The following is a 26,516-nucleotide window of genomic DNA, read 5'->3' on the forward strand; positions in this document are numbered from 1 at the left end:
TTCCCACAAGGAGCCCCAGCCAATCATGCTGTCAGGAGCCCCCAGGGTGAGGGTCTCTTCTGCTCTGAGTCACCTCCAGGTCTGGAGCCATGTGCAGAACTCCCCCACCCGCTCCCTGCTTACAGGGTTCTGAGTATCATCCCTCATCTGGCTGTCTTTTCTGGAACCCTGCCATGTCTAGGGGACTAAGACGTCTTGCTTTCAAGTGGGACTATGCACGGTGAGTGCTCACTTCTCTGGTTGGCTTTTCTTACATCGATCATTTCCATGAAAGTGGTACAGGGCGAGAGCGATTGCAGAATGTGCCTTCTCTCCCTGTTTCCTGTGCCCCCTCGCCCAGGTCTCCTTCTGCCTCCAGGACCCGGCCCCACCTCCGGAGAAGAAACTCAGGAGCTGCTTGGTCTCCTAGCTGTTCATTGGCATTGACCCCAGGGGCTCTGGGATGTCGCTTCCAGGTTCTCAAGTCCAGCAGGACCCACCCCTGGAGGAGTCTGCCCCAGGTAGAGCCCAGCACGGGTTTTGTGAAAATAGACTTTATTATAATAAAATGTCTTTTTAAACAAATGCCCCCACCATCCCTCACCCCTGGAGACCAAAGTGGGGGTGGGGTTCAGTCGAACAATCTCCCACCACAGTGAAGGGGACATGCAGAGGCTGACCCAGCCGGTGGGGGCGGAGAGGGGATGGATGGTTAGGGGAAGGGCGGAGAGCCCCTCCCTGACTCTAAACTGGGAATGTATGAAAATAGCTTCATAAATCTGTCCTTTTCCCCAGCCCCAGCCTCTGACGGGGGCCAGAGGAAAACAATGCAAAAGAGAAATTGAATCCAATGAGCAAAATAAGGCAAACCCAACTCCTGCTTCCTGCCTGCTGGCCCCTTGGGTCTCTGGGGTTGAGGACACACAGGGGTCAGAGGCTGGCTGGCAGGGAGAGGTGGAGCATTCTATGGGTGGGGTTAGGCCCGCTTTGGCATGGCCTTTCTCCTTCCCGGGCCTGTGCAGTGGAAGCGAGATGGAGGAAGCTGGACTGAGGCACTGAGTATGTACATATATACATGGCTCTGCCGCCTGCCCCGTGGGGAGGGGGCTCAGGACAATCCAGTGCAAACTTTCCTTTCTGGGGAGGGAAGACATGATCGGGAGAGCCAGTGTTATCAAAGGGAACAGGCCCCTTCCCCCCATCAGGGTCCCCCGTCCTGGGAGCAGGGAGGGCCAGAGAAGGGGCTAGCATCATGGGGCGAGAAACTACCTGTGGGTGGGTGGACTAAGAGTCAAGAGTCCCAGGTCCAGTCCTGGCTCTGTGTCTGAAATGCTCAGCTACCCTGGCGAGCTACTTCCTCTCTGGGCCTCAGTTTCCCCTCCTATAAGAGGAAGGTGTCCACTCAGAGGATTCATCCTCAAGGACTAATCTAGCTCAGACCTCCACGGAGTCTCTGAGTCCATTCCAAGTGCCACAGTGTTAGCTCAGAAGAACCGAAGTCGGGGGCCTTCCCCAGTCTGCCCCGCCAGGACAGAGATCTTGGGGCCTCAGGGGGCCACTTCTTCTGCAGGATGAGCCAGAGCGTCACTCCTTCTTCCCAGAGCCCAGTTTCCTGAGGAGCTGCTTCCCCTTGGAGAAGAGACCCCGCACCTTCTCACTCATGCCCTGTGGCTCCCCCAGTTCAATCCTGGGGAGGCTGCCAGGGCCAGGGCCAGGGCCAGGGGCACAGGGCCAGCCTGGAGGCACTGGGGGCCCTTGTGTTGAGCTGGCCCAGTCCTGGAATGTGAGAGAAAAGGGACAAGGTCAGGGCCCAGCTCCCTGCCCTGACCTGACTCCTTTAGCCTACAACCTCAGGCACCTGTAGCGCCCCCACATCACAGAGCCTCCACACCCCACCCCTGTCCTCCCCCAACAAAGCACAGAGGGGTGCATGAGCACAGTGGTGCTGAGAAAGCACTACACTAGGAATCCAAAGGGATAGAGGCAATTGACAGACCTCAAGAGTCCTTGGACTTGACCCTCAGGAGGGGTACCCCGACTTCCCCCATGTCGTCCCCTCCCAATGAAGGGAGAGCAAGGACCGGGGCCACTTGGAGGCAGCGGTCATCTTCAGGGAAGGCAGTTCTGCACCAGCTCACAGACAAAGGAGCATGCCCTCCAGCCCAGAGATGTGCTTCTCCAGGGCCTTGGGTGGTGGTGGGGGGGGGAGCAGTGCCCACCCCTTGTGGAGGAGATCAGGACTCTCCCCTGAATGGCCTTGGGAAGCTGCTGCCAGGAGCCTGGGGCCACAGGCAGTCAGGTGTCACTCAGCCCCAGCACAAGCAGGGAGGCAGCCCGGCCCCTCCTGTGGCACCCCTCCTCTGCTGACTCCCTTAGCTCCACCTGCAGCTGCGGGCGTGCCCTCTGTCGCAGGACCCCCAGGGAGTGCCGCCAGTGGCCTCAGGACAGGGACTGGGCAAACAGAAGAGCCCCCAGCAGGCCTTCCCTGATCACCTGTACCCCCACATCTCCCACTGTGACCTCCTGTGCCTGTCACACGTCAGGGCTTGCCAGCCTGCATGCTGCCCACTCCCCACGCAAACCTCCACTTGCCACCAGAGCCTGGTGGTCTCCTGCCAGAGGCAGCCATGGAGCCTGAACAGGGGCAGGGAGCTGGGGGGCCAGCCGGCGCCCAGCCCCACCAAGGCCCTGGGGAAGCAGCAGGGCCCACCCACCGAGAGGTCTGCTAGCACCTAGAGGTTCCAGCATCTCCTGTCAACCAGCCAGAGCTGACGGCTGACTGGGAGCCCCAGGCCCTTCCCACTCCCTCCCAGGGCTCTTCCCCCACACAGAGGGGTGGGGGCGGGGTGCTGCTGAGGAGACAAACGGAAGGGTCTTGGGGTCCCTGAGACACAGGGTGCGGGGTATCTCTGGACTCCGAGTGCTTGAGGTCCCTGTTTGCTCCCCTCAGCAGAAGAAACTGAGGGTTGGAAGTAAAATCACGCATCTGATGCCCTGACAGGCCATGATGCAGAGGACAAGGGTGGGGAGACTGCCATTACCGGTGGTCCTATAGTGTCATCCTCCTGTCGCCAGTAATAATCATAGTATTATAATACGCCATTGTCATACAATACCATGTGCACGGGTGAGTCATAACATGGATGTCATGTACTGTTCCACAAGCTGCATGTGTTAAGGAATCTGAGGAGTCCGCTAATATGGACATTATACACTGAGATGCCACGTACTCCTGTGACAGCTGGCACGGGCCAAAGGGGAGGGGATGATCCCGTACCCAAACCTGGCTGACAGCCAGAGCCCCCGCTCCCTGGAAGGCAGCGGGAAGCCAGGTGAGCTGCAGGTGCCAGGCAAAGGGGTGCTGTCTGATCGTGGGGAAGTGAGGGGTGGGGGTCCCATGGACACAGGGGCCAGGCCCCCACTTACATGTTGCTCTCTCTACATATATCTATCTCCATCTAGCACTGGACTCTTCTCTTCCTCGTTCTCTGAAGATCAGGGAACAAAGAGAGGACATGGGTTATGAACAAACCCACCAGTTCTCCGCCCAGTCACCAGGTCCCCAGGTCATGGGGGCTGGTCCTGCTTTGCATCACCTTTGCCTTTGGAGCTAATGCAGATGGAAACCCAGGAGTTTCTGGTTCAGGCCTGGCCTCCCTACCCTCTCCCTGCCCTGCAAGGCTGGATCTTAATTGTACTCCGCCCACCCCATGAAGAGGCAAGCTCTAAGACTGAGAACCCAGGAGGCTGGGCCTTTCGGGGCAAAGGGCTTTAAAAGGCTCCCGTGGGATAGGGAGCCCCAGCAGGGCGGGAGGTCCCCTGAAACCAGGGCTGTGGCTGGCTTGAGGTGTGCTCCCTCACCCACATCAACCCCGAGGTGCGGGCAGCTGGCTGGGGAGCAGAGTCACAGCCGTCAGCCCCCTGCGGAAAGGGTACTACTCAGCAGCTCCAGCCTGGGCGCTGGGCTCACCTGCATCCCCAGCCCCTGGGCCCTCCCACCACCCGGCCCTGGCCCCACCAGCACACCAGCAAGATGGAGACCCAACTGTTGGGCTGGGAGCCCAGCCCCTCACTGACCTGACTCTCGGCCTGGGACGTCCCGAGCTCCTTGTTTAAGCCGCTGGCCGCGGGCCCAGGGCCCTCCAAGAAGTTAGATGGCACCAGGCCCCTCCGTCCATTCAGTTCCCCCTGGAGAGGAGGTGGTGGTGAGACTGAGAGCAGGAGAGAGGCCTCAGCCCCACCCCCCTGACCTGGGAGCCCCTGGAGGAACAGCCTGGGGTCAACATCTCTGTCGTGGGAGGTGACCTGTCCACCCCTCCAGGCATCTCTCAGGAACCCTTGCCCATCCCCCTTCCCAGCTCTGGGTCAGCCCTTTCTGAGAGGCTGGTGAGGTGTTCTCACATAGTAGAAGCCATCATCGTCCATGCCCCCAAAAACAGTGATGACATCCCCTGCTCGGAAGGGCAACTCTGCCTGTGGAGAGACCGAGAGGCAGGCGTCAAGCCCAGGGAGGCCCTGCCACCACCCCCATTGGTTGGGCTCTCTCTGAGGGTCCTCACCTCCACGTCCACGTTGGGGGAGCTCTCTCGGGGGTTGTAGTCGAACGCAGCCACCATGGAGCGGGGAGCTCTCAGGCTGGCAGAGGGGACCAGCTCCAGGGGGCCTACAGGGGAAAGGGAGGAGATTCAGAACTCTCTCTGGACTCCCCCACCCCACCTGACCTCTGCGCTGGAGGCCTGCTGGCCCCCTATTTATTCCCCACCTCCCCCACTAGTTGTAGCCCCGGAAGAGAGACCAGAGGAACAGCCCACCCTACCCCTCTCCCCAGTCTCCCCTACCCGGGGAAGGCCCCTCACCTGCACAGTGCTGGGCAGCACCTTCTGACTCAGCTGTGGAGAGAATGTGCATGTGAGCACCGCCCCCCCGCACCACACACACACACACACATCCCTGCTCAGGACGGCATAGGGCAGGCAGGATGCTCAAGCCTCGACTAAGTGATGCAGGAGGATGCTCGGACAGCACCTGAGCCCAGCCCTTTGGTTTGGGTCCTGAACGAAGGCCCAGAAAGGGTGACTTCCTCCAGGGTGCACAGAATTTACAGTCAGGTGCTTTTTGGAACGGAGGTCCTCACAAGCTGCGCCCCATCCCCATTGGAATGGAGTGCCCTCCAGGAGAAGAGACGGACGTGGCAAAGGTCTACCCTGACACCCTTTACCTACGCAAATCTCCACCTGTGTCTCCCCAGAGAGCCGAGCGATGACCCCCACCCCCACCCACCCTCACAGGCCCCCAAAGGAGAAGGGGGTCTTACCCACCTTTCTTGGAACGGCGGGGCTTGGGGGGAGGCCCAGTTGTGCAGGCTGGGGAGTACAGAAAGGGACCATTCCCTGATCCAGGAAGGCAAGTAGATGTAAGAGAGAAACTGAGGCAGCGAATAGGCTGGTGACGCTGGAGTCTCCTCTTGGGGCCACTCCAGGGTCCCCACACACAAGTTTCTAAAGGGCATTCCTCTCCCACCCCAACCCCCAGGATCCGAACCACAAAGCCCACCCCCTCTGTAGTAGATCCCACTGCATGTGGCAAGCTCACAGCGGTGGCCACACCGGCCACGGGCTCCGCAAGGCCCCCCGTGGCTTTGCTAGAGTCTTCATAAGCGAGCCATCCCTCCGCCTCTCCAGACACACTCATTCTCCATGCCCCAGACAAACAAACAAAGGTCAGGAGGGGGTTGAGTTGGAACTGGGGCTCCCACCTGAGCCCTCAGCGAAAACATCTGGGGACAAATAACCCCGCTGAAATAGCTGCTGTCTTCCTGCAGGGCTGTCCACAGCCACCTCAGCCACCATGTTGCAGGGGATGTAGCCCATCCGGCCGCCGGCTTCACCCCGGTAGAAGCCATCAGCATCCTTTTCTCCAAACACCTGGAGGCAAAGACCGGCTGTTTCGGGAGGCCAGTTCAGCACGCTCCCTGTGCCCCAGGTCCCAGCCCCGCAGCACTGCACTTGGAACTAACTGCAGAGGAAGGAACACGCTGCCTTTTGTGGGGCAGGAAATAGGGGGCAAGGGCCAAGAAAAAGGATCAGAGGGATGACAGAAAATAACCCTTTTCATATTATCAACTGCTATCGGCACCTCCGTTCCCCCAGCCCACCCCAGACTGGAGCAGCCCAACCTCAGGGCCACGGCAAAAGTCTTCAGGAAATGCCTGGAAGCCTAAGACAAGTTATGTTGATCCCAGCAGCTACGCTGGGCGACGTGCCGGGCAGTTCAGGGACCCTGTGTGCACTGAATCACGGAAGCCTCACGGAACCCTGTGAGGTAGACACTAACATTATCCCCATTCTACCAATGGGGAAACTGAGGCCCAGAGGAGCCGATTTACTCCAGGCTGCACAGCCCGAAGTGGCAACCCCACTCCGTCTGGCTCTAAAAGCTGTGTTCTGGCCTGTACTTGGCCTGTACTTGTATTACCTCCAGGAAAGGAGGGAGGGGGGTGGCCCTGGCCAGCGAGTCACCTTCAGGATCTGGCCCTCCCGGAAGGGGAGCTCCTCTTCCCCAGCATCGGGGTTGGGCGACATTGACACGGGGTCATAGTCAAACAGAGCCACAAAGACCCTGACAGGCAGGTCCTGGTAAGCTAATGCTTCTTCTGGGGGGCTCCTCAGAGGGGCTACTGAGAGTTGGGAAGAGAGAGAGAGCAACAGTCATGAGTTCTGGCCAAGGGGTGAGGAAAGGCCCCCTCCACCCAGCCCCGCCCCCCACAGGTGCTCACCTAGCTCAGTGGTGCCTGGCCTGGGGACCTGGGCCCTTCTACGTGGGGGGCCCCTCCTCCCGGAGCTGTCTTGCACTCTGGGCTCCCCAATCTCTGTTGCCTGCAAAGAGGGGGCAACAGAAGGCAGAAAGGTCACACCATCCCACTGGTGGGCGCCTCCGCAGAAGCAGCCCCCCCCCGCCCCCGCCACGTGCTCCCCAGCTCTGCCCCATCAGCAGAAGCAGCGCAGCAGAGCAGGGACACAACATTCCTCTCCTGGAGACCTGGCCCAACCTCACCGGAGACTCAGACACCCCCACCGGGGGAGGAAGGCCGGAGGGGAGGCCCCAGCTCCAGCCACCCTAGTAGATGTGTGCAGCAGAGGGGACTAAGGGGAGAGCTTAGAGCTGACCAAGGAGCATGTGAGAGGAGGCCCTCTTCTCAGCGTCAGGGCTGGGTGACGCTGGACATCGCAGTCAATGTCCTAAGCAGAGGGAAGGACCACCCTGCCCAGAGGCAGGGGGCTGGCTGGCGGCAATTGGCAACTAACAACAACAGAATATTGTGCATCCCAGTTCCGATCAGCAGAAGCAGCAAAGCAGTGGAATGTGGGTGGGAGGAGGCAGGTGCGGGAGCCCCGAGGCCCGGCCCCACCTCAGCTGATGAAGGCGGCAGCGTGGAATGGGAGCAGCTGGTGGGCAGCAAGCAGAGCCACTGGAGGCGGCGGCAGGCAGGGGGCTGCCCGGGGTGGGGAGTGCACACGGACCCGGGAGGCTGGCTCCTTGGCTCTGCCAGTCGCACTGCGGCCTCTCCGCTCTGGCTCGCCTTTCTCCCAGGCCGGGAGGCGTGGGTAGGGGTTGGGGCCTGCATTGGCCTTCAGGGCCCCCCTGGGCTTTCCTGTGGATGCTGTGCCCCAGGCCTCCCCATCTCTATGGTAGCAGGAGCTGGTGATGCTGATACCCCCGCCGCCCGCCTCCTGCTCGTCCTCAGAATCATATTCGATGCTGATTTCCAAGCACTTTGGGGAGAGGCAGCTGACCAGGCCAGATTCTGAGGTCTGGCCACGCAGGCACCTCTGGGAAGGGGCTGGCCGCCCTCTCCCACCAGCCTCCGGTCCACCCCTGGTGCCCTCGCCCACAGGGGGGCTGCCCCTCTCCCGCGTGGGGCCTGGTCGTCCAGAGGCCTGGGGCCCGCCGTTGCTGAGAAGGCGGCTGCATTGTTCACGGGGATCTGGGGACCGCTTGCGGTTTGGGGGCTTCTCAGCAGAGCCACTTCCTCTCCTCCAGCTGCTTCCACCAGCCAATCCGGGCATGTCCTCCAGGTGGTCCCTGGCACCGCAGGGCTCCGGAGACAAGGGACACGGCCCAGGTCCTTGCGGTAGACTGCTGTCCCGGCCCAGCCCCAGCAGTGTGGGCTCAGGTGGGCTGTGGCCTCGGGGGGAGGAGCCTGCCCCCGGCTTCTCCTCCTCCTCCTCTTCCTCCTCCTCGGGAATGCTGAAGAGCTTCTTGCTGCAGAACTGCTGGAGGGGCAGCTCCAGGATCTGCTCCAAGATCTCCTCGTCACTGTCAGTCTCAGAGAAGGGCTCGGACTGGGGCTGGGGCTGGGGCTGGGGGAGGGGGAGGGCAGCAGGGAAGAGAGGTCCATGGGAAGAGGAAAGAGCTGTGACCTTTGCCCTCCAGGGAGGGCAGGGGTTGCAGGCAACCCCATAACCTTCCCTTAGCTTCCTCCAAGAGGAAGGACCAGAGAGGGGGCTGGCCCAAAGTCACAGGGTGTGTCCAGGGCAGAGCCAGAGAAAGAGTGAAGGAACACACCCAAGGAACAGGCTGCACGGATGCTCGGGCCCCTGAGCGGCAGCAGCAGGCCGTGCCTGTAAGAGCAGAGCGGCCTCCGACCCCTTCCCCTGCAGCTCCCAACGCAGAGATCTCTCATGGCCAGGGCGCTGCCTCAGGCGCGCTGGAGAGAGAGGAGGTGCAGCACACAGCTCCCCATCCTCCCCTTTCTTCCAGGAGGGCAGAGACCAATCCTGAGCCACTTCCTATCTGCTTCTTAGGACAGGGCCCAGGCCACACACCCACGATGCTGCTGGCACTCAGTGGTGGCTGGAGCAGCTGCTGACACGTAGGGCGGAGGCCCCTGGAACCCCAGGTCTAGGGCCCACCAGCCCTTCCTCAGCCCGTTACCTTGGGCCCATTCTCCCTGATGCTGTTGCCAGCCACCTGCTTCTGGAAGCAAGTCCTGGAACCCAGCTCTTCCTCCTCTTCTTCCTCTTCCTCCTGGATGTCTGACAGATCTGAGTTCCTGCCCTGGTCTGCAAGGGAGTTCACCGGGCGGTCCCCAAGCTCTGCCATGTCCTCCTTCTGCAAGAGGAGAGGCAAAGGATGAGACGGGGGAGGGCAGTGAGGGGCTTGGGATGGGGAGCATGTTGGCAGGCCAGCCCCCACTGGAATGAAAGGGTCCCCTGGCAGAGAAAGAGGGCAATGTCCCAAATGGGGGTCCAAATGATGGGGGTGGGGAGAGGAGACGGATGGGAGCCTAAGGGAACAGAAATCTGGGGAAATAAAGTGGCAAAGGGATGGATACACAGCCCAGCCCAGAGCAGAGAGCCAGCGGATAGCGACCAGAGCGTGGCCGGTAGGAGATAAGGAGGCACACCTGATTCTTTGTGATGGCACAGTGTCCCCAAACCGTACCTCGGCCCTGGGCCTCAGCCCAGCCCCAGTGTCTCCTCCAAGGCTGGCCTCAGCACAGGGCACCTTCTGGGCCAGTGCTCCCTCAGGGGAGCAGGGTGCCGGGCAGGCCTCTCCTGTGGTCCACTCAGCCTGCTCCTGGGCCAGTGAGGAAGCGGCAGGCCCAGAAGCCTTCTCACCCGGGGCTGGCTGGCCAGCCCTCCTGTCCTCTGGAGTGCCCGGTGCAGCTGCCCCAGCCTCCTCCTGGAATGGGAGGCACTGAGGAAGGGCCCAAGCCCCAGGCCCTTCCCCCAGCCTCCACCTGCTCCCCCCTCCCCAGTAGGATACCTGGGAGCAAGGTGCTGGGGGCTCCTCTTGGGATCCTTTTGGTGTCTCGCTGAGACGGCTTGCTGGGGGGCCCCCAGGGGGCTCTTGAGTTCCATGGGGCTCAGGACAGCGAACAGGAGAGCTGGGGTCTCCAGGCCCTGGGAAGGCTGGAGCAAGGGCTGGTCTGGCTTCCAAGCCTGGTCGTGGTGATGGGGAGGGGCAGGAGACCCTGGCCGGCAGGCAGGCCGCAGCCAGGGCTGGGGCAACAGGAGCTGGAATGGAGTCAGCCGACTCGCCATGGGGCGACATGGTGCGCACGGCCACCTCGCTGCACACCTGTAGCAGCTGCAGCTGGGACAATTCCACCAGCACGCTGCCTGCTGTGGGCGAGGCCACCTCCATGATCTGCAGGGTGGAGGGAGCACAGGACCAGAGAGGAAAGCTGAGATGGCCGAGTGCGAGGACACAGCAATGGTGACTGGCATTTGCTGGGCACTGTGCTAAGCCTCATCTCATTGAATCCGCCTGGCCACAGGGCTTCAGTGGTAGATCAGTTTTTTGAATCCCAACTTCCAAAGCCCATGCTCTGAACCAATCTGCTACCTAGTGCTCAAATGCCAGGCGCCAGGCATTGCCGTGCTAGGCTGGGAGGACCAGGCCTCCAAGCGTGAGACCCACATCCTGCTCCCAGGGTTCAGGTGGGTAGAGTCCCTAGGCCATACCTTCTGCCCATCCGCATAAATGGCATAGCCTGTGACCCGCACGCCATTGGAGGTGCCAGAAGCATCAATCGTTACTGGGAGCCAGCTGATCATCAGGATTCCAGGGGAGGGCCCTGGCTCAATCTGCACATCCAGGGGAGCGTCAGGTGGGCCTGGGGGAAGGGGACACAAGACCTAGGAGTATAGGACACTTACCACCAGAGACAGAGCCCAGCCCACTTTGCCACTTCCTTGAAAACACCAATTGCTACAGTCTCCCCTTCTGCCATCGCGCATGGCCTGGCCTCCCGGGTGTCACAGTCAGCACCCAAGCCTGCATACCTGCTGCGAGGGTCGTGAACTGTAGGGTGGCCGTCCGCTGCTCTGGCCTCTCCCAGCCTGGTTCCCAGGGCCCTCCGGGCAGGAGCTGAGCCTCCACTCGGGCCTGATAGAGTGTACTAGGCCGCAGGTGGCAGAAGGTGGCCCAGTAGGTGCTGGGGCGGGCAGGGGGGCATTCTTCCCCATTGAGGTAGATGGCATGAGCCAAGTTGCTATTGCCGGGCACCCAGGTGATCTCAGCAGAGGTGGCTGTCAGTCGATGGACCCGTAGCTGGCTCGGTACCACCCTGGCCCGGGCACCCATTGCCAAGCAACAGCGCAGAGGGTCAGAGCTGCCCCTGCTGGTCAGGGCCTGCACAGAGACACGGAGGCACCCAGCCCGCAGGTCCAGGTTCTCAAGCACAGCCTTGGGGGGTGCCCCGGGGCCCAGGGTCTGACGCAGTTCCCCATTCACGCAGATGTGGTAGCCATGCAGCGTCACTCGCTCAGGAGGCGGCTCCCAGGCCAGCACCACGCTGTGGGCCAGCTGCTTGAGGACAGCCAGATGGCGGGGGTAAGGCACAGCAAGGGGCTCGCCCAGGCCCTCCGGAGGGGGGCTCACACTGAGCTGGTCCCCTGCTGCCTCCTCCTCCTCGGATCTGGGCTGGCTGCGTCCCCCGACGCTCTGGCCCCCGCTGCTGCTGCCACCCCCACCTCCGCTCAGGAAACTGAGTTCAGGGCCCGAACTGTGAGACAAATCGGCCAGCTCCGAAGGGAGGGAGGTCAGGAGGTCGTCGTCGGACACGCGCTCGACAAAATTGGAAGGGACCAGGCCCCTACGGCCATCCATGAGCTCCCCTAGCAGAGGGGGGTGGGGGCAGGGAAGGAGGAGACAGAGAGAAGGCAGAGAAAAAGCGCTCCAATAAATGCATTTCAGCAACGGCCACTGGGTGATCTTCAGCATCTGATTCAAACCAAGGTTTGCCTGTCAGCATTCCTAAAAGACAAGGGCAGCGAAGGCCTGGATTTGGGGGTTCCTGCTCATTTGTGTAAGTGTGCTAACAGTATTGGGGTTACATGGAAGAGGGCCTCTTCTCCACGTGTGTGTGAGTCACCTGGGGATGTGCTAAAATGCAGATTCTAGTTCTGTTGGGCCTGGGTGGAGCTGAGATTCTGCGTTTCTAACCAGCTCAAAGGCGACACTGGAGCGGAAGGACAGAGGTGGGTGTCTGTGCTCTGAGGAGGCGTGTGCGGCGTGTGCGTCTTGGTCAACCGGCACACTTCCAACCTGCCTTTCAGTTGTTTTTCTTTTCCACCTACGTGAACAAAATGTGAACAACTGTCTTCTATTATTCTTTCATTCTTTTGTCCATTCGACAAGCTGCCCATGACGCAGGCCTAAGCAGTGGGGACGGGGCCCCCCTCAACTTCCCTCTAAGAACAGACAGCCCCAAAGGAAGAGGGGGGTGGCCCCTGGTCGGGGCACGGAAAGAGATCTTTCCAGACAAGAGACACAAGTGCCAGAGAACAGAGTCTCCTGTGGGTGCCAGACAGGGTGAGGCGCAGGCCTGGGGCTGGGAGCGTGACTGGCAGTCAGTCCGGGCAGCGAGCGGAGGTAAGTCCTGCCACTGTCTGCTGGTTCCCCCGAACACCTGGCGACAGACTACAGCAACATGTGTTGCCGTCTGAGGGATGTCAGGGCAGGAAAAACATTGGGCACACGGCACACGGTGGAGCTAATTTGGGAGAAGGAAACAGATCCCCAGGGGAACAGATGAGCTCGTGAGTGCTGTGCGGGGGGGGGGGGGGGGGGGGGGGGGCCGGCCCNGAGGGTGAGTGCAGGCAAGTCTGGCGAGTCTTCCCAGCACCCCCTCTTTCTCTCTGGCTAGGAGAGAAAAAAAGGTAAGGAAACCTGAAGAAGAAACAACTGGGGCTTTCAACAAATTAGACCCTGTAAGCACTGCAGTGGGTCGAACAGTGGCCTCTGAAACTATGTCCACGAACTAATCCCTGAGTCCTGTGAATACAACCTGAAGTGGAAAAAAGCATCTTTGATGATAGAATTAAGTTAAGTGTGACGTGAGATCATCTCAGATTATCTAGGTGGGTCCTAAGTCCATGACAATTGTCCTTATAAGAGACTCACAAAGGGAGAGAGACACTGAGAGACGAGGAGAGGAGGAGGTCACGTGAGGATGGATGGATGCAGAGAGTGGAGTGACGTGGCCACAAGCCAGAGAACACCTGGAACCACCTGAAGTTGAAAAGGACAAGGAACAGGCTCTGCCCTCGAGTCTCCAGGGGGCGTAGGGTCCTGCCAACAGCTCGATTTCAGATTTCTGGCCTCCAGAGATGCGAGAATACATTTCTGTTATTTTAGGCCACCCCATTGGTGGTAATTTGTTACAGCAGCCCTAAGTAACTAATATAAGCCCTAGTGCACAGGACTGTGACTTTAAAGGTGGGAGCCTTCACACTGAGCAGATCCACAGCCCTGAAAGGCTGGTGCTGGGTCAGGCCAGGCCCCAATGCTTGTGCCCCTGAGAGGGACCCAGGGGGGACCGGACGCAGACGAAGCAGTTGCTGAGCTAAAGTGTGAGGAATACCGCATCCTGCATCCGGCTGTCTACAGGCCTTTTATTCTACCCCAGACTGCACAGTTCAAATTCTAGTAATTTGTGGGGGGGGGTTTATTGTTGTTGTTTGTTTTTGCTGCACCACCTCCCCCCAAAAGGTGTGAGCTTCTTTTTTTTAAATATCAAAAATCCTGGTGCCCAGCCAGAGCCATCCTGGGGAGTCTCACCTGCAGGAACAGCATGTCACCCAGTCTCAGTTCTGGGGTATCCGCCTCAGTTGCCAGATGTCCCCCTGGGCACTGGAGAAGTGCCCTGAAGCCCCCCCCTCCACCCCCTGCTTGGGCCGTGACAGCTGCTCACTACTTGCTGACACCCTTTCCTGGGCTCTCAACACTCCCTACACCCGACCGGAGTCCAGCCTCAGATCTACGCTACGGGCCTGACCTCGACGTTACTAGGGTGAAACACTGCCGTGGTCTGTCTGCCAGCACAGAAGTGAATGCAGCCAGGACTCCTCGTGTCCCGGTCCATCACGCAGACTGTGGGAGGCCCGGTCCCGCCCTGCTTGGGGCCGACCCGCAGTCTGCGGTCCGACTTCCCAAGACCTGCCGCCCTTCCCAAGACCCTTCCTTTCCCTTCCGCATAGGCTGCCAGAGGTCTTGGGAAGAGGAGCTTAAAAGCAGGGGAACAGGCAGGATGAGCCCAGCACCTTCCTACCTTCAAAAAACCCATCTTCGTCCATGTCGCCGTAGACGTAGATGTACTCGCCAGCAGTGAGCGGAAGCTCTGCCTCTGGATTCTCGTTGGGGCCCTCGAAGGGGTTGTAGCTGTGGGAGGAGGCACAGAGGAGGAGGACGGTGCCTTGCATCCTACCTCCGTGTCCTGTCCCCTCTCCCCACTGCCCTGGCCCTTTATTGGAGACTTGGTTGTCCACCTCTTGCCAAGCAGGATACTCACAGCGCCCGCCTCGGCCTAACTAGGATAGGAGGACATGTCCAGCTGGGATCCTTTTATCAACACCATCGTCTCCAGGTGCCTCTATCCTCTTTGGCCCCTTCCTCCCACACATCCCAAATGCTGGGGGGTGGGGTGACGGGGCAAGAGGCCCACCTGTAGCGTGCTAGGAAGACTTGGATTCTGGCTCCTCCCCGGCTGCCCTCCGGTGCTGCTGAGGTCAGGGAGACACCGTCTGCCTCCAGCTCCTCCACCTCACTGGCTGTGTCCACCTGGGGGACAGCAGGAAGAGTCAGTCCTCTCCAGGACCCAGGGCCAGTGGCAAAGCAAGCAGGTTTCCTGGCTGAGCCAGCGGAGGGCCCCCCCGAGAAGGGAAAGTGAGCACACGGGGACAAGGCCAGCAGCAACAAGCCCACTGTTTTCGAAATCAGCTCCTGAGCCAGCAGGTCCTAGCAAAGCCCAGCTGCCCTGGATAGGGGGCGTGGAGACAACCTGGATTCCCCCAGGAGCCCTGGCCTCTACTGTACCAGCCCAGGAAATGACCACTTTCCCCATCAGAGAGTGGGCCAACCACACTGGTATGGGTGGGTGTCCAATGGCAGTTTGTCTCCTTAAGGTGAAAACACAGCAAAGCACTCAAACTATGAAGAAGTGAAAGCAAGGAGGCAGAAGGAGCAGGTAGGGCCCACCCTGCCCAGGGTGTCCAAAGCCAGCACTCCCACTCCATCCCACAAGGGGGCAGTAGAGGCCTGGGGCCGGGTTTGACCATTTTACACAACCTTGGACTGCTCGGCTGCTCCCATCCTCCCCCCTCCACATTCTGGAGTTTGGAAGGTATTGGAAGGTATTGGAAAGTGATTGGAAAAGTTGTGAGTGATGCCCAAGAAGTTGGTAATCATAATAGCTGCCACATTTAAGGATTTACTGTGTGCTCTGCACTGTGGGAGGTACTTTCCTTGTATTTTTTTCATGCAATCCTCACAAGAAACATACAAGGCAGGTTTCATTAGCTTTAAAATCCAAACAAGGAAGCCAAATCTCAGAAAGGGTCTTGCCTGAGACAGGGCTGGGACCTGAATCCCAGAACCTGTGTTCTTTTCCATACACCCATCACTTCTGCCGCAGACGCTCTCGGAACAGAGAGCATGGACCCTGACACCAAAGTGTCTCCTTCACCCAGCCCAGGCCTCTAGGGCTTCTCTCAGCCCCAAAGGGGTGGGCCTGGGTGGTCCCGAGGTATGGCTCTACCTGAGCTCCCTGCCCACCCTGGGGAATCCACAGGCCCTTCTCTCCCAGGGCCTGGCTCCACTTCCCAGTGTGGAGCCTGCAGAGGCCAATGGCCATCCAACTCCTGGGGACCCCGAAGAGGTTAGGGCCCCTCCCCTACCACTTTGCCCAGGTGGAGCCCGACCCCAGGACCCTCCCCAGCGCGGACCTCAGGCGTGGGGCACGACTTGGGGCTGTTGTGGATGGACTCAGAGCGAGAGGAGTTGGAGAGAGACTCTGCCTTCTTGGCTGTTCTTCGAGGGACCCCAGCAAGGGTGGCAGGGGCAGGTTCAGAAAACTTTGGAGTGCAGCGTCCTGGGGATCCCGGCAGGAGGTCAAGGTCTAAAGAGAAGATGGCACATAGATGTGGGGTCCCTACGGAGGCATCAGGGACCAAGGGTCGAACTACTCGGATTATGGGGGTCAGGCCCTCCATAGCTGGGTTTCTTTCCAAAAGAGGAAATCTTTGGGGAAAATTTACTAAGAAGAGGTGGAGGAAATTTACATGTATCATGTCACATGATCTCCAGAGCAGCCTGATGAGGTGCACTGAGTTATTCCTTTCTTACAGTTTAGGAAACCTCAGTCCCAGAGGTTTAGCAGCAAGTTCGGGATTAAACTGGACTATTGAGTGAGCAGAGCTGGGACCACCAGCTCTGACTGACGCCTGCCCCGACTCTTCATGAGCCCACACTGCCTGCTACTGAGTCCTGGAGCCCACCTCCCAACCACGACCCCAGAGGTCTTATTGGAGGGAAGGACCAGTGGCTTGACATATCTGAGCCAGACTCTGGGACAGCCGCTCCAGGCCTGGCTCTGACTCACTGTGTGACCTTGGTGGGGGGTTGCTAGCCTTCTCTGACCCTGAACTATCTTACCTATACAAAACTCCCAAGCCCGGGAATTCCAGGCTAATGTCACTGAGGGTGGGGGGGCGGGGTCCACCTTACCTTTGGGGCCGGACCCCCGGCAGGGCTGGGGGATAGAGCAGCAGCAGTGGGGTGGTGGGCGGTCCCCAAGGGCACTGCAGCCCAGGGCCGTGGTGAGCAGATCCAAGGGGCCAGGGTGCAGGCGGAAGGCCTGGAGTTCCTGTGCCAAGAGGCTGAAGCGCTCTGTTTGGCTTCGGCACTGCTCCTCAAGCTCTCGAACCCGGACCTGAGCCAAGATCTGCCCTGAGCCACCAGGCCCGGCAGTGCGGCCCAGTCCCGGCCCCACACAGCCTCTCTGGGCCACAGCCTCAGCCTGGGCACCCACCCTGGGCCTGGCCCCACTGCCCTGAGCGGTGGTGTCTGAACTGAGGGTGAAGTGCCGGAGCAGTGGGACGTCTTCACCCCCACCCTCCCCGCTTTGAGAAGGCCTGGGGCCTCACACTCCGCACTCTCTCTCGCCCAGACACTGGCACTTCCTGCTTCGGGCTGTGTTCTGGGCCAAAAGGGATGACGGCTCCCATCCCCATCACTGCCACCAATGTCACCTCGGGAGTTTTCTCAGCCCCACTGCTCGTCACCCTCCCACAGCCAGTGACCCAAATCCCTGCCTTCAAAGAAGTCCCCAGAGGGATCACACACGGGAGCTAGGGACATCTGGTGACAAGAATGAGCCAATTCTCAAGACGTTTTCGTCAGGTATCCCGAGAGTCCCAACTTCAGTATCTCTCCCCTGGCCACTACCCAGAGGATTGTGGGTTAGACTGGTGGAGAATCTGCTCCTGGGCCGAGTGGCTAGGCCCGGAAGGCCCCATGTCTGCTGGCTGTGGTGGCAGGTCAGGGACAAGGAGATGGCCCACATGTCCTGCGGGAACCCCAGCCCATCTACAACCCTCAGTTCCACTCCCAGTCACTCCCCTCTGTGCTGGACATGCGAAATGGGACCACTTGGACCCGAGGGAGGAGAGGCAGCTCAGCGGGCCTGGAGGGGAGAGGGGATACCCCAGGGTGGTGGGGGGTCAGGAGGATGTACCTGCATGGAATCCAGGGTAGACTGTGGCAGGAAAGGAAAGCATAGAGGAGAGATTAGACCTGAGACGCGTGGGTCACCACCCAGAGAGGGCGGCTGGGAGAGAGGGGCCCCAGTGGACCCCTCTGCTCAGACTGACTGAGCATTCCTAAATTGAAGGGTATTTGAAGGGGAAGGCAGCCTCTGGGGATGGGCTGTAATTGGAGCCTGCTGCCACCAGACCCAGGAGCCTGCCCAGCTGTGCCGAGCCCGAGGAACAGGCCAGTGGTGCAGGGGGTTCTCTAGGCCCTTCCTGCAAGCCCGCACCCACCCCCACGCAGGCCACTCTAGCTCTCTCTGAACTTCCCCTGCCTCCCCTCAAGCTGGGGCTGCTGGCAGCCAGGCCCAGGGACCTACCTCCAGCAGCTGCACGGCCCCTTCATGTTCCCTCTTGGCTTCTGCCTGGGCCTATGGGTGGGAGGAGGCAAAATGCTGGAGGGGAAGGAAGAGGAATGGGGGCAGGATACAGAGAGATGGAAGGGAGGGTGGGAAGGACGGAGGGAGGGCAGGCAGAAAGAGCGGGAAGGCAGAGGGAGAGGAAGGAGGGAGAGGGACTAGGAAGGAGGAGGCTGAGGGCTGCTCCCTCCCAAACTCCCACCCCTGAACCGTACCTCAGGCCAGGGGCACTAGGGTCAAGGGGAGGTGGGCCGGACGCCACTTCCCTCTCTCTGGGACACCTGCCCTCCAGCTTCTCTCCTACCTCTCTGGGCTCTCCTCAGCCTCTTCCTCCTGCTCCCCTTTGAATGTTGGGGTACTGCTGGCCCACTTTATACTCTCCACTCTCTCCCAAGAGACCCCTCTAGTCACATGAGTAGACACACTGATGACTCCAAAACCTGTCTCCAAGGCCAAATTCCCCACGACTCCAGACTCCTAGATCCAACTGTCTGAATATCTCTGCTTGAAAGTTTAACACACAGCCCAAACTTGGCCAGAACAGAACCCAGAACTCAGGATTCCCTGCCTCTAGGGACTGTTGACCCTTCACCTCTCACCTCCTGGGGTGTGAAAAGACCCACCGTTTATCAGGGTTTACTCAGCCAATGAGTAACAGCATGGGGGCTGTCATTCCATGACTGGATCCACGGAGTCTTGCCAATTCTATCTCCAAAATATATTCCAAATCCGTCCACTGCTCCGCCCTTCACTCCCTGATGATGTCCGGATGGCCATCATCTGGTGTCGCAACAGCCCCCACACCTGAAGGCCCTGCTTCCAAGCCCACTCCCGCTGTCCCTCTTCCAAGGCACTGCCAACACCACCTTCTAAATGATGGAATCAGGCCACGCTGGTCCCTGCTTGGGACTTTCAACAGCTTCTAACCACTCAGAGGGCAAAATATCCACCCTTCTTCCACAACCTCTAATGCCCGAGGCGATCTGGCTCCTGCCTGCTCCTGCTGTTCTGTCCATCCTACTACATTCTAGCCACTCTGGTTGGATTCCAACCTCTTCCCTGCCACAGGGCACTTGCACTTCCAGTCCCCTACCTGGAGTGCTCTTCAGCTGGCCTCTTCTTGACCTTGAGATATTAAAACCTTTCCTGCTGACCTCTCTAAAGTGGCCCCTCACCCCACCCCAGTGACTCTGTCACATCACCCTGTTCACTGTCCCCACTCTGCTCATCAGCATTGCACTTGTCAGTGACTGGGATCATCTCAATCACAGATCTTACTTGCTGATTGGTCAGGGACCTGGTCTTCGCCCACTACTCTGCCCCAGCAACCAGCACACAGTGGGTGCTCAGTAAATGCCCATTGGATGAGTGGATGACCAAGCTGGGCTCCAGCAGCCTATCACCTTCCATCATTCCTGCCCCCTGGACACCCCATCCCCACCTGCTGCAGCCTCCGGACCTCCTCCTGCTTCTCCTGAAGGCTGAGCCGAGCCTGCTCATGCTCCACTTCCAGCTGCTGCCGCCTCTGGGCCACCTCCCGCATGTGCTGAAATACAAGACCCTAAGTCAAGGCCAGAGCCCCACCCCACCATTTCTGTAGAATACCTAAGATGAGGGAGCCTCAGATACCAGGGGTTCCAGACATCCTCTGTTAAAAAGAGAACTAAGGCTAGAGAAGGAAAGGGCCTGGAGGCTCCAGGCCTGGGCCTCAGGCCCCAGTGCTCCACAAAGGGCATATTCCACTGCCCCACTTTCTCCCTGTGCCAGGAACCTGTGCCCTCTCCCTCCCGCTCCCCCATACAGTCCTCTCACCTTCAGCACCTGCTCCAGGCTCTCCAGCTTGCTCTGCAGGCCCTGGCTCTTGCGAAGGGCTGAGTCCCTCTCCTGCGTCACCCCCAGGAGCTGGTCCCTCAACTCTGCATTCTCCCACTCCACCTGGAGAGGGGGGAGTGGCAGGGAGCAGGGTGTGTGAGCCTTGCCGAACCAGCTCCTTCACCTGGGGAACATCCCTTCATCCTCCAGCCTGGTTCGGGGTGGGTGCTGGAGGAGACAGCCCCTGAGCAGGGACCAGGGCTTTAGCAGGATTCCAGGATGCACAGCACCTGGGCAGAGTGGCTACCTGCTCCTTCTGTGTGGCTCTCCCACTGAGCCGAGAGTTCTCGTCCACGAGGCGGGCATTCTCATTCTGGGCTTCCTTCAGCTGCAGTTCCTGGGAGATCAGAGGAGCTCTGGGGAGGGGGCCTGGCACCCACATTTCTCCTCTCCCCACACAGAGGACCCTCCCCCACCTGGAGCCTGCATCTGCCAGGAAAGGAGAGCCCTGCTGCACAGGAGGGAAAGTGTTCTTGAGGGCAAGAGGGGTGAAAGCAGAGAGGGAGCCCCCCTCCCTCCGGCTGGCCTGGGGGACAGGGGAGCTGGCTTCTGGAAGGCCCTCCAGAGCTCACCAGCTCCTCACATCGCCTCTGCTTCTTTCTGGCTTCCTGCTCCAGGCTCTCGCATTTCTTCCGCTTCTTGCTAAGCTCTGATTCCTGTGGGGTCAGAACCAAGGGCTCCTCATGTGAGAAGGCAGGGCTGCTCACAACAGGTGCCTTCCAGCCCTTGACCTGGGACTTACCAGCTGCTGCACCCTCTGCTGCTTCTCTGGCTCCCCTAGGGCCGCAGGTGGGTTTTCCACATCCTCCTGGGGAGTAGCCTGGAAACGCCCAGGGCAAGGGCCTGGCACTTGGGAACAGGGCCCCAAGGCAGCCTGTTCCCAGCCCAGCCTGTCTGTGGAGGCTTCCACCCCATCTCACAGTTAGCAAAGAGATCCCTGCCCAGGAAGTGGGGGTGCCCATCTCCCCATCCCTCCCATCCCCTCCAGTGGGTGTGGCAGTGCAGAGGCTGCACCCCCGTGTCCTCCAGACCTGGTGCTTTGGGACCCCGACACCCATGTGTGCCCTGGGAGATGGGCCCCTTATCCAGGCCAAAGCTTTCCCGTTTTAGCTTCTTCCAGAAGCAGCCCTGTTCTGCACTCAATAACTGTCCTGGTGTCCTCTTGTGACTGGCAGAAAACTAGGAGGTCACCTGGGTCCCCAAGGATGTGGTGTTCCCAGAGCTAGGGGTTCTAGACCATCCAGACCTGGGCTTGGCCTAGAGCAATGCACACCTGGCCAGACCCTCCTAAAGCGCCTCCTCCCCCCGCCCCCGCCCCTGTCCCCCATGCAGGCAGGCCCACCCTTGCAGCACTTCCCATTTATCTGCGCAAACTCTGGGGAAAGACAGATCTTGATGGAAGGTGCCTCTCCTTCCCTGGGCCAGGCAGAGGGGCAAAATCTAAGCAAGAAGCACCTGCCCACATCCCGCGGCCTTGGTCGCTTTGGAGTCCCTTCTCCCACCCCACTTCCCAGAAGGAGGTGGACGTGAGTTCTACCCAAGGAGAGAGGATAGAGAGGAGCCGGACCTCTTAAGTTCTGGAGATGCGGAGTGGGGTCCCTAGCCTTCGAGACAAGGGCTTTGTAAGCCCAGCGCCCAGGGAGGGTCGCCCATACCTGGAGCCGGGAAGGATGCACTGCCGCCCGGGGGTATCCGGGCCAGGCCGGGCCGACCGGGCAGGCGCTGAAGGGGGCGTCCCCGCGCTACGGCGGCGACGGGAGGCGGCGGCTCAGGCTGGGCCCCGGGCGGCTGCCAGGGCAACCAGGGATTTGCTGACGGGCTGTACCACTGGCTGCGCGGCAGGGGCGGCAGGGAGGGCACCGCGGGGCGCTCGCCTGCGGGGTAGGGGGGACCCCTAACGCCAGGAGGCAGGCGCAGGGCAGGTACGAGCGCCGGGAGGCGGGACGGGGCGGGAGCCGGGCGGGACCCAACGGTGGGGATCGGGAAAGCTTCCCAGCCCTTGGAGTGCGCACGCCAACACCGGGTCCTCCGGGCCCAGAGCGCGCGCTTCAGGAGATCCCGGAGCCACCGCCCCCCTCTACACACACCCACACACCTGCCCTAGTGCCCGCGCTCACCTCTCCCGGGACCCTGGAGGTGGGCGCTCGGGCTCGGACCCGGACAGTGCGGCCCGGGGGCCGGAACGGCAAGGACGACTCCTGCTGGTTGCGCAGGGCGATCTGCCTCTGCAGCCGCAGTACCTCCCGCTGGGACTCGCGCAGCAGCCGGTCGAAGTCCCTCATGTGGAGCCACTGAGGGCCCTCCTGGGTTGGGGCACAAGGAGCGGAGTTTGGCCTCAACCCCTGCCCACCCCACGTTGGCCCCTTGCGGAGGGACTCCGATGCGCGGGAACGTGCACACTCTCCCATGCATACATGCCTTGGTCATAGGTGCGTGTTTGTATGCTTTCGCTAGCCCATGTGCAGACATACACAGTAACTCATTTACCGAACACTCACTGCGTGCCCGGCACTGTGCTAAATGCCTTGTGCGCATTGCTTCACCCAAGTGTTAGGTGTGTGTGGGTTCACATAACCAGACCCACCGGCATACAGCCTGAAGCCTAGAGCATAGTAATTCCCAGGTCTGGGACTCATGGCTCCGCCCTCTTCAGTTCAAGCTTCTCCCCCGCTCCCACCTGGGCCGTTGCCAGGGGAACTTACTCCCCAGCAGCCTCCACCCTCCCGCTTCATTTGCATCTCATTAACATATCGATCCAAGTCCCACAAGCCAGGCAGGTAGCCCAGGGTAGGGATGAGCTGGAGGGGGTGACCAGAGCCTCCTCGCACCTTGCCGGCCAGGGTGAGCCTGGCCTGCAGCTCCCTGCACTCCCGCTGCAAAGCAGCGATCTGCTTGTCCTTGGCCAGCAGGGCGCTGGCTGTCTCACTGAGGTCCCAGGTTCGTTGGCGGGCCAGGGCCTTCCTGCACAGCTCCAAGCTGGCCCCTGGATGGGGCAGAGGGGCATTCACCTGGCCAGAGAAGGGGTAAGGCCAACGGTCTCTGGGGGCTGGGGCACTTCTTCCACTCCCAGCTCCTCCCAAAGGAGGGGTCAGGATGAAAACCTAGAAGTGTGGCCTCCTGCTTTTACCCTGCATTTGGGGCCTCAGGGGACCAATAGCCTCATCTGACCCCCTCCCAGCAATCCTCAAGCAGGAATGACAGGGTTAACCCCACGTCCCAGTTTAAGCCCAAAGGACACTGCTAATTTAGGGCTGCCACTGTGATGTGTCTTCGTCCCTGCCCCCACAGGCTCTGCACCCAGAGATGAGCTCAGCAGGAGGCTGGAGCCAGCACCCACACGTGGTAATCCAGAATCCTGCTCTCTGCCTGCCCAGAAGCTCCCCGCCCAGCCCTTCCCTCCCTCCCGTAGCCCCAGAAATCCTCAGCCTGCTAACCCAGCCAGCCCACGTTCACACTTCCTACACTTTGGCCCCGAGCTCCTGCTTTCCTGGGGACTAAGAGTCCAAGACTCCCAAACCCCACCTGTCAGGCCCAGCCCTGGCTTCCCTCTTTCCTGGTCACAGAGCCTTCATCCAGTGGCCTCCAGTCCTCACCACCTTCAGGTTAGTCTCCTGCAGCTTCCGGGCCCTCTCCTCCAGGCGCTTGGCAATGACCGCCAGCTCAGCGTTCTTTCGCTTCAGCCTCCGAACTTTCTCCTCTGTCTCCGGGAAGCTGCTCTTCCTCTGACAAGGGGTCAGCCAGAATAGGGGCATGTGGGAAGCACTCCGCAGACCCAATCCTAACTGCCCAGACCTTGGGCAAGAGCTCTGGGCTCAGAGTGGGGTGCTTGGCACCTCTAGATAAGGGTCAGGGATCATGTCACCTCCATGTGGCCCCCACTGGGAGAGATATACATGGGATGAGGAGGAGGACGTGGAGGCAGAATGACAGAGTGTCAGAGTCTGCCTTCCCCCAGCTCCAGCCAGGACCCAGGACTCGCCGTCCCAGCCTCACCAGCATCTGGTTTTCCTCCTTAAGGGTGGCACAGCGCTGCTGCAGCTCCCCTAGGGCCCTCAGCAGCTCCGGGTTGGGCCTGTCCCCGAAGCCCGTGTCCAGCTTGCCCTGGCATGGGAAAGGACAGGGCGCAGGGTCTCAGGAACCCACCCTACCCAGTCACAGCTCTCCTGCCGTGGTCCAAGGAGACAGGGAGACAAGATTCTCCCACATCCCAGGCCCTCAGCATGCAGCCCAGGAGGTCCAGGAGGGGGAGGTAGTTAGTCCTCCCTGCTCACACTGTCATCCTCGACGCTGGCACCCTCTCTGGGAGTCCCCAGTTCTTCCCATTCCTGCTCATCTCCTCCGGGAAAATGCCAGCTTGAGTTCTCATCCCCACCCTTCCAGGCTCCATGGCCCCTGAGTCCCTTCCCCAAAGCCCCTTCCCTCCATCTTCTACAGGAGACTGCTCACACCCATCCCAAACCTTGTCCTCCCCGGCTCAGCCCAACACAGAGCCCCCTCCCATGACTCTGCTTCCTCTGCACTCGGATTCCGCCATATATCTCCACGCACCCCACTATCCTCCAGCCCCCAAGGCCAGGGTCTCACGGAGGAGGAGACACAGACAGACAGACTGTCAGAGAGAGACTAACAGAGGGAAGGGGTAGGGGCAGGGCTAGATGTAAACAGATAGGCAGGGAGTCAGAAGGACAGATGGCAAAAAGATGGAGCCACTGAGATTCCTGCCCAGAGAAGGGAGGACAGATAGTCACAGAATGAGACCCACAGACAGGGAGGGACAGGCCACGAGAGGAGAGGGGGCAGCAGGCTGCATACCGTGCCTCCACTGGAGGACATGATGAGAGCCCCCCCCATTTCAACCAAGCCCTCAAGAGCCCCCTTACCTTATGGAAAGCCTCCACCTCCGCATCCTCCAGCCCTGGGCAGCTGGGGCCTGAGCTTGCTGCTTGCTGCCCTAGGCTGGACAACCCTGTTTCTGTTCCTTCAGGGGGAATGTCCCCTACAGCCCCAGAGCTCTGGGGTCCCGTGGGCTCGAAGCTCTCCAAAGGCCTCAGTTCTCCAACCTGCAGAGCTGCCGGAGTAACGGCAATGCTTGGGGCTGCACCTCCAGGTTCGCCCCCCTGGCCTGGAGTCCAGCCCTGCCAGGTGGGGAGTGCCCACGACTCCATGGCTCCCAGGTCCCCTGGCCGTGGGAGGGGTGTCAGTTGCTCCATGGTACTGCCAAGGTGCCCCAGGACCCGGGCCGGGGGACATCCCCCAGCAAAGTGGAGGGGTCGGCGAGAGTCATGCCAGACCAGACCCTTTCCCGTCTGAGCTCCTGGCTTCACCGGCGCTCCATCCAAGGCTGGCTGAGTTCTTCCTCACCCACAAGGGAGGCTGTGGGAGTCGGGGCTGCCACAGCTCGAGCTGGGGCTATGTGAGCTATGTCTGTGTATGTGCGAGGGTGTCCCTGTGGGGGCTGGGAAGATGTGCAGAGGCCACCAACAGCAGAGCCTGCATGAGGGTGAGCGTGTGTCTCCAGGTCTGCGCGTTCAGGTCAGCACTGTCTTCTGTGTGTTTGGAGGCTGGTGCCCCTACTTGTGTGTGTTGGAGGGTAGTGGTTCTGTGTGCCACTGTCTGTACCTGCTTCGGAATTACCAGTTGTTTCTGTGTGTGTGTGTGGGGGGGGGTGCCTGTATTGCAGGGCTGTGGCAGCGTGTGATGCTGTCACCGGTTGTATCTGAGCATCTCAGTGTTGTGTAGCTGTGTGCATCAGTGTCGTTGTGTGTCCGTCAGCGTCTGTGAGTCTGGCCACCCATCACCACCCCTCAGCCTGGTTAGGGTCTGCAAGCTGCTGGGGGTGATCCCCAGTGGTCCGATGTGGTCCTTTATCTTCTGCTCCACTCTCCGCTGCTGCTTGCTCGCTGGACAGCTTGCTGGGAGGCTGGGGCTGGTCCTAAGGAGGCCTGGGTCGGTGGGCTGCTTGCCTCATAGTCTCTGTCCCTGCTGGCCTTAGCTCTGGGGACTGCAGGGGTCTCCTACAATCCCGGAACCCCGAGATGGTGGGTGCAGAGGAGGCTGAGCCTTAGAATCTGGGGTTGAGCAGGGGAGAGCCAGCCCTCCCCTCCCTTCCCCCTCCTCTCCTGCCCACCAATAGGAAGTCAGCTGCTGGTTTCCATGGAGATGGCGCTGGACTGGTGGGCTAGACCGGCAGGCAGGGTTGGGACAGGGGGAATAGCAGGTTCTTCACAGGATCCTGGCCCAATGCCCCCTACATGTGGCCTCCTACACCCCTCCATGCCTTCGGGGATGCGGCAGCAAGGGGACTGCCGCCGGTCCTCCCCACCTCAGCCCCAGCCCGAGACTGTAAAGACAGAGCCAGGAGGTGGTATGACAGACAGCGAGCCAGCCATGGAGAAGGGCAGGAACAGAAGAAACGGATTTCAGATGAAACAAAGAGAAACAGAAATTAAGAAAATGAAAACAGGAAGACAGAAGCAAAGAGAAAGAGGTAGAAATAGGCTGAGAGAGTTACTTCAGCTTCCTCCTGGCAGAGTGCATTTCGGGGGCAACCTGGCTGTCTGCAGCCAGCGGAGGAGACCACACAGTCTGTTGGGCTGGCTTTGCCCCACGCTGTCGGAAAGTTCACCTTCGGTCTAACTGTATACCTTCATGCTATGGGAAAATGTTTTGGGGGACAAGGACGTGGGAACACCCCCACTCACAAGTCGGACAG

At 60.3% G+C, this 26,516-nt stretch overlaps 1 protein-coding gene across 5 annotated transcripts; it reads right to left on the reverse strand.

The window, feature by feature from the left end:
* Positions 1-509: 509 nt before the first annotated feature.
* TSPOAP1 (TSPO associated protein 1) lies at positions 510-26,516 on the reverse strand. 5 transcript variants are annotated; one of them, XM_037069854.1, is made up of 32 exons: positions 24,685-26,516; positions 23,798-23,905; positions 23,398-23,526; positions 22,633-22,812; positions 21,922-22,107; positions 20,547-20,624; positions 20,377-20,460; positions 20,052-20,141; positions 19,745-19,867; positions 19,374-19,478; positions 17,894-17,944; positions 17,501-17,521; positions 16,492-16,696; positions 15,711-15,883; positions 14,432-14,547; positions 14,039-14,148; positions 10,770-11,603; positions 10,449-10,600; positions 9,748-10,131; positions 9,424-9,663; positions 8,914-9,090; positions 7,500-8,339; positions 6,755-6,854; positions 6,498-6,652; positions 5,735-5,903; positions 5,298-5,369; positions 4,836-4,868; positions 4,539-4,642; positions 4,381-4,452; positions 4,057-4,167; positions 3,406-3,467; positions 1,660-1,755 (listed from the first exon to the last, which is right to left on the reverse strand). In XM_037069854.1, the coding sequence occupies exons 1-31, from the start codon at positions 25,012-25,014 to the stop codon at positions 3,438-3,440; spliced, it is 5,562 nt and encodes a 1,853-aa protein (XP_036925749.1). In that variant the 5' UTR covers positions 25,015-26,516; the 3' UTR covers positions 1,660-1,755; positions 3,406-3,437. The 5 variants fall into 5 exon arrangements, with proteins under 5 accessions (XP_036925747.1, XP_036925746.1, XP_036925745.1 ...); XM_037069853.1 differs by having other exon boundaries at positions 6,498-6,655; XM_037069852.1 differs by lacking the exon at positions 3,406-3,467 and having other exon boundaries at positions 510-1,755; positions 6,498-6,655; positions 23,401-23,526.

The sequence above is a fragment of the Sturnira hondurensis genome, unplaced genomic scaffold (assembly GCF_014824575.4).
Source record: "Sturnira hondurensis isolate 20B ecotype Veracruz unplaced genomic scaffold, ASM1482457v3 Scaffold0018728, whole genome shotgun sequence".
Taxonomy (NCBI): domain Eukaryota; kingdom Metazoa; phylum Chordata; class Mammalia; order Chiroptera; family Phyllostomidae; genus Sturnira; species Sturnira hondurensis.